Below are 13,437 nucleotides of genomic sequence, written 5' to 3' on the forward strand. Positions count from 1 at the left end.
TTTTTAAGTCTCGGACCTTTATTTCGTTTTCTAACACTTATTTTAAGCTTTTAATAATTACACCCATTTACTTTTTGATACTCCACTTTTTCACATATACCATTTTTATTAAAAATAAAAAATATAAAAAAATTCAAAATGAAAGATAGTATTTTTGTTTTTTTACTTTTGGTGCTTGACACCCTCTTTAAATAATCTAAAAGATACAATATATATATATATATATATATATATATATATATATATATAATCAAAAATAAAAAAACTTAAACGGATACTCAAACCATTTTTAAAGAATTACATGATCCGTAATTTTTTTTATCGTAAAAGGAAATACAGGAGCGGTAATTTTTGGATTAAATTTAAAAAAAAAAAATTTCCAAAATCACTTTTAAATAATTTTCTAGAATTACTTAAGTCCTGATTTTTTTTTATTATGAATAGAAAATGTAAATATATAGATATAAATTTCAATTTTTGTCGGGTCTAAAATTTAAAAAAAGAAATATTTATGATTCTTTTTGTCTTTTATTATTATATTTTGGGAAAATATACATTTAGCAAAAAAATCACATATTTTTTAATATTTAATTAAAGACATGGTCTTAGGACCGGATATTGGATGTTAACACATTTCCTACTTCTAACTTCTAACTGATTTCTAGATTCAAACTTTAGGTTTTGCAAATAAGCCTTTCTCTTTATATTTTTCTATAGTTTTTAAGTATAAATTATGATGATTTCAAACTTTATCTCTTTTTATTGGTTGTTCCATTATGATTTCGGTTACGACATTTATAATTTTAAAAGTCCTAAGAATATAAAGAAACATATACACGTATAAAACTTTTATAAGATCAAGAAGATAGAAGAAATTTCTAATTTTCTACTATAATATTCTTCTTTAAAACTTCATTTTCTTCTGACTCCTTAACCATACGTGGATAGTAGCATTTCTCCATTGTGAAAAGAAATTGTACAAAATTAAGAAAAGTGATTACAAGAGACAAGGAAAATTATTATTTATATATATTGTGTACTTTTAATACCACATACAAGGCGCATGCATGTCCCTTTCATGTTTCAACAAGGGACTAATTTGATTCAAATTAGGAGAATAGAAGGAGTTGAATTAAAATTTCCATCCAAAAGTGTGATACTTATTTTATGAATTAAAACAAGGAAAGAATTAGAGTGAGAGATAATGCAAGAATGAACATAAAAGAGGTGAAGCATTGTGAGGCTGAAGATGCATCAGTAGTAATAGCAGGAGAAGAAGATGGTGAAGTCAATGATGGTGATGATGAGGGAGATGATGATGGTGATGAAGATGGTGATGATGAAGGAGAAGGAGCATTCCCTTTAAGTATGGTAATTTTGAGCTTCATCCCTTGACTACAGTGACCCAAGGTACCACAAGTGAAGTACCTCGTACCTGGTTTCTCCAATTTCACAACATCATTGCCGGTACTCAAAGATTGGATTGGATTGCTGATATCACAACTCTTGTAGGCACTCTCGTTGCCTAGCTCAACCACACTGTGCAAAGAACTGTACTTGAAAACTGCACAAAGATGTTAAATAATAAGACATTAATTATAACTTTTAGACTAGGTTTTAAAAATAATTACAGAATATAAATAAATAAATAAATTATTATTATTGTCTTATTAACTCTAGTATAATGCAAAAGAAACATACCAAGTTTATCTCCAATCTTGAATGTTTGGCCTGAAGTCCATGACTTAAAGTCTGTGGATTGATCCCAACCTTGGTTTCCACCAACAACATGTTGTGCTGCAAAGACCTCCTTTGCAACCATGGTAGCAAGCAGTGCCAACAAAATTGTGTTCTTGTGCCCCATTCTTAGCTTCTTTCTTTCTTTTTCACACTTCTCTTACTACCACTTTCTGGAGACTAAAAGGGTTTTCTTCAAACATTACTATGACGCATTCTTATTTATACTCAGATCTCAGTACCCCAATATGTTTTTTGTTGTTGTTAAAATATAGGATTAGTTTTAGTTTTATTTCTTATATTTCATCAAATTGTAATTTTGTCCTCAACTGTTAGAGATATTATATATTTCTTGATTTTAATTTTACTGATAGAGATATCATATATTTTATTCTCTTGTATTATTATCAAATATTCATGTATTATGATGATGATATATTAAGTTTTATTTTTTCGTTCTTATAAATGTTTGATGAAAAACAATTAAAATATAATTTTCATATTGATCTATTGAAAACTTGTTCAATATATAAAATACAATATCCCATAATATAAAAAAACATAAAACTTAATATATTATCATAATACATGAATATTTGATAATAATACAAGAAAATAAAATGTATTATATCTTCATCGATAGAACTAAGATCATGAGATGTATGATATTTTCTGACATCTACATTTTCCCACAATTCCATTCCTTTACTTAACTTTTCAACATTTTAATCCTTGAATTTTACACATTTTAATCTTAGTTTTTAATTATCTGGAATTTTGTTCTCAATTTAAAAAATATAGTAAATTACTATTAAGTTAATTTTAGTGATGTATTATCTAGATATTATTATTGTCAAAACTCTAAAAGGGTAGAAAGAAAAAACAACTTCAATTTTATATAAATGTTATAAGACTTTTAACCAATAAAGAACATGTTTAAAAATAGAAAAGAAACTTAAATTATAAATATCATAAGTTTTATTTTTAACTATTAAGGGACATGGTTTTTAGAATTTTATTTTAAAGGTGGTTAATTGTAAGAAAACTTTAAAACTAAGAAAAATTATATGAAGTTGGTATTTCATAGTTGGTAAATATAAAAAATATGTTTCAATCTAATGGGTGGGTGAATATAGCTTTGTCATCTCTTTGATTAAAGGGTAAAACAATGGTGCATTATTTGTGAAGTATCAATCTTCTGTTTCAGCCATTGGATTAACCACCAAGCATTGTAGGGTTGGTAAAAGATGATAAAGCTTGACTTTTAAACAAAGTTGCCATGTTACATGTTTAAGGATGGCTATGCTCAATTGTTAAGCAGGTGATAAATGATGACCCAACAAAGAAAGAAAAAATAAATTATATTAAATAAAAAAATAGATCTATTATTTTTAGAATGTGAATCTTCTTTCCAAAATTCAATTTGAAAGTTTAGGAACGGATAGGTCTAAACATTAAAGATGTTTTATTTTTATTTTAATTATAAAAATATTTCCAGATTTTAAAGTTTTGTCTTGAGCAAGAAATATTGAAAATATAAAACAATTATCTTCACTGTCTGCTACATTAATCATTGAGAATATTGAAAACCAAATTAATTATATACAAGACAATGTTTTAGTTAAAAATAAAAGGTAAACATTAAAAGCCCTAATTTAGAACCTGTTTAGTAAAGGGGTTAATATGAAAATAGGAGAATATTATTATTTTTTACTTATCATCAATTTTTTTTTCATAAGTCAGGGATTTATCGTAATATTGTAAGAGCCACTGACCCAATCATTTTTTTACATATTAATAAAATAAAATAAAAATTTTTAGACTCTCAATATATTTTACAATATTAGTTGTCTTTCCTCTCAAAATTTTATAATTAGCGTCACATTTTAACAAAAATATATGTTGAGTTCCTTACACATAGCAGAGACTGAACCACGTTACGTTTAATAAAAGTAGAAAGTAAACCAATAAAACTTGCATATGAAACAAACCCAACAAATGTTTTAAGAAATAAAAATACTTACACCTAAAAAATTGTTTCGCGTTATGAATTCAAAATTTGTACCAATAATATAGTCAAATACTATAAAAGAATAATTTCTGTCATTATTTATATCTTGGTTGGTAAAAATATTAACTTAAAAAAATGTGTAGGGATAAAGTTGTAAATTTAACATACTTATTCACATTGCCTAATATATAAGTAATTTTCAAAATATAATAATAATTCTAGAAGGAACCTTTTGTATGGATGGACAGATGAACCATCTAATAATTTTTTTTAAGACAACTCACAAAAAGTCGAAAAACATGAAAATGACTTTTTTGGTTAAATGATTTGAATTTTTTTTTAACTTATCTTTGCAGAATTCATATGAATAATTTGAATTTGAATTTGATAGTAATACTTAAAGATTTATATTAAATTAAATTAATTATGTTTTAAGTTAATAATAAATTTAGAAATTTCTAATTGAATTTTTATTAAATTTTAGTTGAGAATTTTTTTGTTAATGTTTTTGTTCAAAGACATTGCGGTCAAGAGATCGAAGAGTATAGATAAAACGTTGTTTACTCTTTCCATATTTGCACACATGAACAATAAAATTATAAATTTTTATACTTACAAAACTTAAAAATAATAAAATTATAAGATTATAAAGTTATAGAATATAAAATTATAAGATTAAAGTTATAAGATCATAAAGTTATAAAATTATAAAAGAATAAAATGATAAAAATATGCATTAGTGGCAACTAAACAAGGCAACAAAAAGAGATAAAAATCGTAGTCAACACTCACATTACTTAATTAACAAAAAAAATGGACAATAAAGATTCAAATAAAAAATAAGTTTTCTAAGTACTCAATATATTATAAAAATTTAGATTTAATTACTTGGATAGTATCTATTTTGGTAGGGTGTGTTAATTTGGTATCTATCCTTAAAAAATGTCAATTGCGTCCTAACTTTTGAAAAAAAAAAAAAAAACTAGAGCTTCAAACGAGGCACTGGTAATGGCATTAATAATTTTTCCTGAAAAAGGACATAATTGAGGCACTTTTCAAAAGTTGGGATACAATTGTCATTTTTTAAGAGCAGGTACCAAATTGACACTCCCTACCAGAGTGGTACCATTAGGGATGTCAACGGGACGGGTAGGATACGGGTAGTAGCTCCCACGTACCCTACCCACTGGATAAATATTTGCCCCTACCTGTACCCATATCTGTCGGGTATCCGTTATGCGGGTATCCGCCTATTTTTTTCATATCTACGGGTATCCACGGGTACTCGTGGGTATTTACAAAAATATTTAGAAAAACAAATATTTAACCATAAATTCAAATAAATAAAATAAAATATACACTATCATAAATTTTAAATAAAGTTCAAATAAACTCAAGTTCATACAGGTCCAAATAATTATAAAAGTAAATATAAAATGAGTTCAACACAATAGAAATTTTTTAATTAGTGCTTGGATCAACAAACTCACTTTCTCCGATTGATTTCTAAAAAAACAAACAAATAAAAAATCTCTAAAAATTTATATTGTAGTTTATTTTTGAATAAAATATTAAAGAAATTACTAACTTCATCAATGTCCACATCTTGCAACATTGTATAAAGTTTTATGTTGTCCAATTTTAATATAGAAGAGCCTAAAAACATAAGAAGTTCATTAAAATTTTCTAACAACCACTTAATTAAAATATCTAAGTAAAAGTGTTAATTTCATTATCTTTCATGTTGGTCCATAACCAGTCTTAGAGACACATCAATGCCTCCACAGCATCTGAAAGTAATCTACTACGATGTGGGATAAGAATCCGACCATCATTACTGAATGAAGACTCAGAAGCAACAGTTGAAAACATAAAATAATAAACCAAAATGCTATTAAAATGATATAGTAATTTTCAATTCATACGAAACTTTTGAAATATTAAAATAATAAACTAGAAAATTAGTTAAATAAACTAGAATTGAAACCATATTTTTCAATTCTCAGAAGTTAATAAAATTCAATTCTTAAAAAGTTAATAAACCTCAACTGCCACGTGCAAAGAATTCTTATTTTGTTAACTCCATCATTTGACAACAAGCATACCATAAATGTCATTGTCTATATAATGTTTGATGTATATGCCTAATTTCAAAGAAAGAAAAAGAAAAAAATGTCAAGGGGTGTACCTGGAAGAAGACAACGTAACAATACTTGAAGCTGAAAGAATGAAGACAGAAGACGAAACAAGATGTGCAGCTTAAAAAAATTAGATCATTATGTTTTTTACTAATTAATATATATATATATATATATATATATATATATATATATATACACATGTATATATATATATATATATATGTATATATATGTATATATATGTATATATGTATATATATGTATATATGTATATATGTATATACATATATACATATATACATATATACATATATATACATATATACATACATACATGTGTATATATATATATATATATATATATATATATATATATATATATATATATATATATATATATATATAAATACAAACTTCCAACATGTTAAAAGTACACTTTGTTTGAGGTTAAACACCTCATAATTAATATAAGCACGTCCAACAAAATAATGAGCAAAAACAATATGAATTTAAATAATATCACATCGCATAAGTGAGTTGTCTTACTCTCACTTATCACCCTTAATAGAACTAGTTATATATACCGAAATAAAATTAAATATAGAAAACTTATTTAGACGTGAAAGGACAACAATAGGAAAGAAAAAGACAAAGACTTGACAATATTGAAAACACTAGAAACAACAAAGGAAAGAAAAAGCAACATAGATATAAGAAGACAAACATAATCATTATTAAAAGATATATATTGTACCATACGATTGAGATGATTGCATGCCATATGGGTAGGTGGATCCTAGACCCATTGAACACAAATAAAAAGTAGTCCTAGGAAAATTACTATAAAAAGCACACATATAGGTCGAGTTGTTCTGAAACACCTATTCAAGTACATGTGGGAAATCTAAAGTGATAATGTACATGTTTATACAAATTTTATACTTAAATCACAACAAAACTAACCATGAACTATGTTTACTGCTCAAGTTACCATATGAATTTATTCCATCTATATCAAGTCAAAACCTAATGTTCTTTGAACCATTAAAGAAATTTGGGAACATGAAATCAATTTTCTTCCATTGCAAACCATATGTTAAATGCCTCAAGTGACCATCTTTCGTATGTCCATTTGCAGGTCATCTCATGAGTTTTGCATCATTTGCATTACTGAATAAACGTTTCAACCGTGGAACTACAGAAACATACCATAAGACTTTTGCAGGAGGACCTTTACTATTATATTCATACTCATTATCTTTATGTTTGTATCGTGATACCTCACATTGTGGACATTGATGTAACTTGGCAAACTCCTTCCTTTACAAGACACAATCATTTGAACATGCTTGAATTTTTTGATACTTCATTCCCATCGAATACAACATCTTCTTCGCATCATAATTGGGAATGTGTTACCTTCATGAAGCATGTCACTCAACAACTCAAGCAATTATATGAAGCTTTTATCAGTCCACCTATTTCTTGCCTTTACATTGTGTCCAACATCAGAAATCATTTCCTCTAGCCAATCACCCATTTCTAAATCAACTTCTTATGCTTATGCTTGAGACATATGTCCACTTTGTGTAGCTCTTTAGAAAACTATCAAAAGCAATGAATAACTTCAGTTGGTAATTTTCTCTCATTCAAACAATCAACATGTGAGCAATAGAATCTTCCATTAACATATAGAACATTGATAAACCTCTAGTCACACAAAGATTTAGTCAAACTTGATTTCCTCACTAACTAATATAGTATATTGATCAATCAAGGATCAATCCAAAGATAGGAAAGAGATTTTTAAATGATTCTTGAATGTGCTTTGTGAAATAGAGTAAATATAAGAAAAATGTTTGACTAAAACGAACTAAAAATGATATGAATGGTATGAATGCAAAATGTTTGTTAAAATAACTAGGAAAACTAAAATGCATTTAAGGTACTTGATGAAATGTTAAGATGAACTAAATATGTGAACTATGCAATGTGCATATCCTACACACAATCTAACCATGTGAGATGCTCCAAATGCATGAATTACAATAAATGAAACTATTGGAAACATATTAATCACAAAATATGGAGAAATTTGAAATCAGAAAATTACTTCCGAATATACATACATGAAATGTGCAGGACATGGTCATGAATCAATGTGAAATGGATGAACTTATGATGTAATGTCATAAAATGGTTCAAAACAATGTTAATAGAACATAGGAACAGAAATCATGTGAAACAATCGAAAAAAATGTAAGATCCCAAATCATAAACACTAATTAACAAAATTAACGAATGAATGCACGAATAAGAAATTGAATGGAATGAATCACGATTTGGATGCAAAAATGATTCCAATACATCGCATATGGTATACCGAATGAATAAAAAATGAGAAATGAAAATAAAATAATCCACAAAACTGCAATTGAAATTTAATTGATTGAAATAATGTGTAACTCTCTCTGCAAACTTGAAAGTTCATGACATAAGTTAAATTATTTATGTTTGATTGATCTTAATCAAAAGACTTTTGATATCTAAGTAGAATGCCTAGTGCATTCTCTGAAATTCAAACTATTTCTAGATCAAATTCAATGTTTTAGTAGATCAATATCACTGAATCAATTACACTTGTGTCATGAAATCAAATAAGCAAAGAAGAACTGAAAACATAGAAAATGAACGGTGGAAATGAAAAGAATAGATGAATTTACTTAGTAGAAACATTCTTACAACGGTGGAATAGAAGAATTTACACAGAGAGAGCTTCAAGAATCATCCATAAGTGCAGAAGAATATCAAAAACAGAAAACGTGATGGTTATATGGTGAGGTGAATGTGTAACGAAGGAATAATGCGGTGAATGGCTCTGAAAACGTGACTGTAGTGTATGAGTGTGTAGTTTGGTGAATGAATGTGTTTGAATGGTTCAGAGGCGCCAATATCAATCATTTCAAGCGCATTCAACTGGCTATTGCAAGTTTCAATAACAATAAAAAACCTCCCTTACAGTAATCTAACTAACTAACTTGACGAGACACCTAGGTAACACATTTCCAACTGAAATTTTAGGTTGTAGCAAGTCAACATTCATGAGTGCATGTGTGCATTGGGGCTCGTTCAACTTGAAAGGGAGAGGTAGAGGTTGAAAGAAATAGAAGTGAGTCAATTGAGTCATATTATGTTTTATTTACCTTCCTTTATTTGTCACATGTGAGAGTAACAATGGTGGTAAGTTAACATACCCTCTTTTAAGGCCAAAGAAGTTATCCTATTTTTACTAAACATAACTATCCTATGTTGCTAAACAATTAAAAGTCATAAGAATTCAATAGATTATATCTCATTGCTAAATCGTCTTACTAATTAGGACTTGTATTGATGCTCATTGAAGAGTATAAAATGATAGTCATTGGTGTAATGAGATAGGAAAGGGTACTACAAATATAGACATGAAATAATATTAGTACTCTAGTTCTTTCGTGTTACTAGTTAGGCTTGAGGATTATAAGTAGGATAATGATAGAATGACCTTCATCTTTTGATCCTTTTCTTCCCGCCTAGGTGGTAGTTCATGTGACATCACGTTTTTTAACTTTTTAATTTCTTAAAACTACTTGGACGTGGCAATTAAAGGTGCATGCCCGTGTGAAATAAGTAGACAGTTGAATGAAATGAAATGAAATGACACCCACAATGATGGTTTCCCTCATTCTTCTTCGCGAAGTGCTCCCACATTCTTCTTCGTGAAGTGCTTTGTAGAGCAAGCAAAAATTTTGGGCTTTGAAGGTTTGAAAGATAGTGGTTTAGTATTACATCAGATATTGTTTCATAGAACAAAGGTTTTTCTACATCCTTCTTTGCAGTTGCATTCTGTTTTCCTAGAGTCATAGCATTTCAAAGGTTTGATTTTCTTTAGCAAGGTTGTTCGGAACAATCTGGAACTCTTTGATGTGATATTAAGTTCATTATCGTCAGATAGGGCTTACCCAGTGGAAGCATGCAAGTTTCCCTGATGTAGCATTTGAAAGTTTTCATTTTTCTAGGATTAAATATGTTTTTGGTCCTTTAAATTTCAGTGAAATTTGAAATTAATCTCTCTTCAAAACTTTTGACCAATTTAGTTCATCATCTTTAAAAATGCGTGAATTTAGTCCTTTTAACCAAATTTTTTTAAGTTTATATGACGTTTCAAGCATATTTCATGATAGTTTTTGAATTATTTACACCGTTTGACACATTTTAGCTTCAATGTTAACTCAAATATTATCATAAAATGCCTTTAAAATGTCAAATAAACTTAACAAAATTTGGTAAGAAGGATTAAATCCACGCATTTCTAAAGATGAGGGACTAAATTGGTATAAAGTTTCAAAGAGGGACTAATTCCAAAATCCACTAAAACTTGAGGGACCAAAAACATGTTTAACCGTTTTTTTTTATGTCGACATGTTTTGGTGTGGTATTGCGTTGATCATCGTTAGTCATGGCTTACCCAATGGAAGTAGTCAAGTTTGCTAACATAGCATTTGAAAGTTATGATTTTTTTAGTAGGCTTGTTCGGAAGAATCACGAATGGTTTTGCCATGGTATTATGTTCATCGTCATTGGTGACTGTTTACACAGTGGAAGCAGGGAACTTTGTGATTGCATTGGTGGTAAGTTTTTCGATTACGAGTTACAGTGGTGTGTCATGGTTGTTATGTATCCGATTGAAGCTTTTGTTGAAGCTTTTATACTATTTTTGTTGTTTTTAAAAAATGGAGTTATTGTTCATTCGATTGGTCATTGTTGTATCCTTTTCGATTGTCATGATGTGGTAATTAGTTAATAGTGTTTGAGTGGTATTTTGTTTTCAGTAGTTAATATGCAACCCATTGAAATTAATTTTTGTAACAATTATCTATTAGTGTGTGGGTTTGTAATGGAGTATGTTTTTAGTCCTAAATTTATGAAGTGATTATTATGTGCATGGACTTTTATAATTGTAGTTAATATGTGGGCATTTTGTGTTATGGAGTGCTTTGTTGATGGTTGGACATTGTATTATTATGGTATGTAATAGGTTGTTCATGAAGCATGGGTGAAAAGGGTACAAAAGACAAAGTAGGAGAAAAGGAAGGAATGAGTGTGTTCAATTGATAGATTTTGGGAAATTTTAGAAACAATGACATGCTCATTGAAAGATACATCTAATTAATTTTGTGGACACAAAATAGATAGTTGAAATGAATAATTTGTTGATGAATGCATACTGTTCAAGGATTGGAGTTACACCTTTCAAATGGTGTTTGAAGTTGGAGAGGTCTTTAGATATATGCAATCCATTAATACCGCAAATGGTTTGGCAATGAGATTCATGTGAGCAATCTTTTTGTATATGGCAGCGTCTTGTCCCATTATGTGTGGCTAATGTATGTATGAGCTTGGGTTTGAGTGTAGTTTTGGAAGATGTAAAATTTGATCTATATGGGTGTGAGTGTGTTCGTTCACTTTTTAGTGGTGAAAGTATAACAATTAAGTGTAGAATAGATAATGAGCATAATAATGTAGACAATGTTTATCGGTTGTATATATTGTTGTATTTTGGTGTACTGTACTTTTCAAGAAATTCAAAATGTGTATGTAACATGCCTTTTAGGCTATTAGATAATATTGATACTTTGATGAAGTACAAATGGGGAAGGGCAGTTCACACATTTATGGTTAATGAACTAAGTTTTGCACATTTGGTCCATTGTAAGCAAAAAAATCAACATAGCATCACCTTAGCTGGTTGCGTTGTGGTGTTATAGGGAATATGGTTTTATCAATATTTTAACGATCAGGTTTATTAATGTGTGTTGTGTGTAGAATTTTTATTTTGTTATATGTTATATTGTAGATTTGGCTTTTGAACGTCTTGGAATAGGCAGGCCCAATAGGGAAATAGTTTTTCCAAGAATTTTACAATGGCCAAGTTTGAAGTTAAGGACAACAAGCATTGAGAGGTTATTTATTAAACCAAAGGTAATCATTTACGATTGTTTAAGTTATGATTTAATTATTTTCATTATCTTTACATTAGCCAATATGTTTTTTGTTTTACTAAATATTTTCCAAATTATTTGGGATTGGGCATTAACGGAAGATGATAGATCAAATGAAGTTGTTCGTGTTGCCTTCAATATTGACGTTGAAGCAATCAATGAAGATGACAATGATAGTGACGAATCCAATTTTAAGGATGCTTGCATGAAGAAAGCAAAAATGAATGAAATGGAAATAATTGGCACGAAGAAGCAGTTGAAGATGCTGCATGAAGAAGTATTGCTAGGTGGTAAATAGTCGATGCAAAAAGAGGATAATGTTAGTGATGAAGGCTGATATTTTTCAAAGAAGTGGTGGAAAGACTTTAGCTTTTGATGATGTAGCAAAGGGCAACATGTGTGAAGATAATGTTAGTGATGAAGGCTGATATTTTTCAAAGAAGTGGTGGAAAGACTTTAGCTTGATGATGTTGCAAAAGGCGACCTGTGTGAAGATAATGTGACGAATCCAATTTTAAGGATGCTTGCATGAAGAAAGTAAAAATGAATGAAATGGAAATAATTGGCATGAAGAAGCAGTTGAAGATGCTGCATAAAGAAGTATTGTTAGGTGGTAAATAGTCGATGCAAAAAGAGTATAATGTTAGTGATGAAGGCTGATATTTTTCAAAGAAGTGGTGGAAAGACTTTAGCTTTTGATGATGTAGCAAAGAGCGACCTGTGTGAAGATAATGTTGATGATGATGTTGACATGACTAAGGTGTTAAAAGGTAGTGGAGATAAGGATGTTAACAACGACCAAGTTAAAGAATAATGTACTCCATCAGACCATAAAACATTATTGAATGATGCCACTATTCATGATGAACTCACTGAGGAGTTGGTTGGAACAATAGCAGGAATTGAACTCATTCAAGCACATTATAATTCAGTGGGTGTGGATCTTGTGAATTGTACAAGACGTTGACTCATGTGGATTGTCCTTATCAGTATGGAATTCCTTTATGACTTATGAACTTTATTGACTTATGAGAAATTCATTAATTGTAAAATATTTATTTTTGTAGGGTTGTTTGTATTATAAAAAGTCAAATATTGACCACCAATCATTGTATAGGTTTTCGACCAATGTATCACGTATGCAACATGGTAATTACCTAAATTATCTCTTGATCTGAGTTATGCATTTAGAATGTTGAACAATTTCATTGTGGAGTCATGTGTTGTTGTATGTTGTAATGTTTATAACAAATATTATGATGTACATTGAACGGAAGTTGCATGAATGGTGGAAAAAAATCTCAATGAATCTCATGTATACGGTATAATAATGTTATTTAGTACAACTTCATTTCTTCATAAAATTAATTGAAATTAACAAAGTGTTTTGTGCATGTAGACATTCGTTCTACATAACAGTAATAAGAGAATTGCCAACAGATGTGTTTGGAAATTAAGCAACTACAAAATGTTTTTTGGTCGCAAGTTGGTTGGTTCAAGTTAAAGGCGA

At 28.9% G+C, this 13,437-nt stretch overlaps 1 protein-coding gene across 1 annotated transcript; it reads right to left on the reverse strand.

Moving 5' to 3' along the window:
* Positions 1-997: 997 nt before the first annotated feature.
* On the reverse strand, positions 998-1,919 carry LOC114182380 (mavicyanin-like). The gene is made up of 2 exons (XM_028069252.1): positions 1,702-1,919; positions 998-1,564 (listed from the first exon to the last, which is right to left on the reverse strand). Exons 1-2 carry the CDS (start codon positions 1,862-1,864, stop codon positions 1,173-1,175), a joined length of 555 nt encoding a protein of 184 aa, XP_027925053.1. The 5' UTR covers positions 1,865-1,919; the 3' UTR covers positions 998-1,172.
* Positions 1,920-13,437: the final 11,518 nt, after the last annotated feature.

This window comes from Vigna unguiculata, chromosome 4, assembly GCF_004118075.2.
Source record: "Vigna unguiculata cultivar IT97K-499-35 chromosome 4, ASM411807v1, whole genome shotgun sequence".
Classification (NCBI taxonomy): Eukaryota; Viridiplantae; Streptophyta; class Magnoliopsida; order Fabales; family Fabaceae; genus Vigna; species Vigna unguiculata.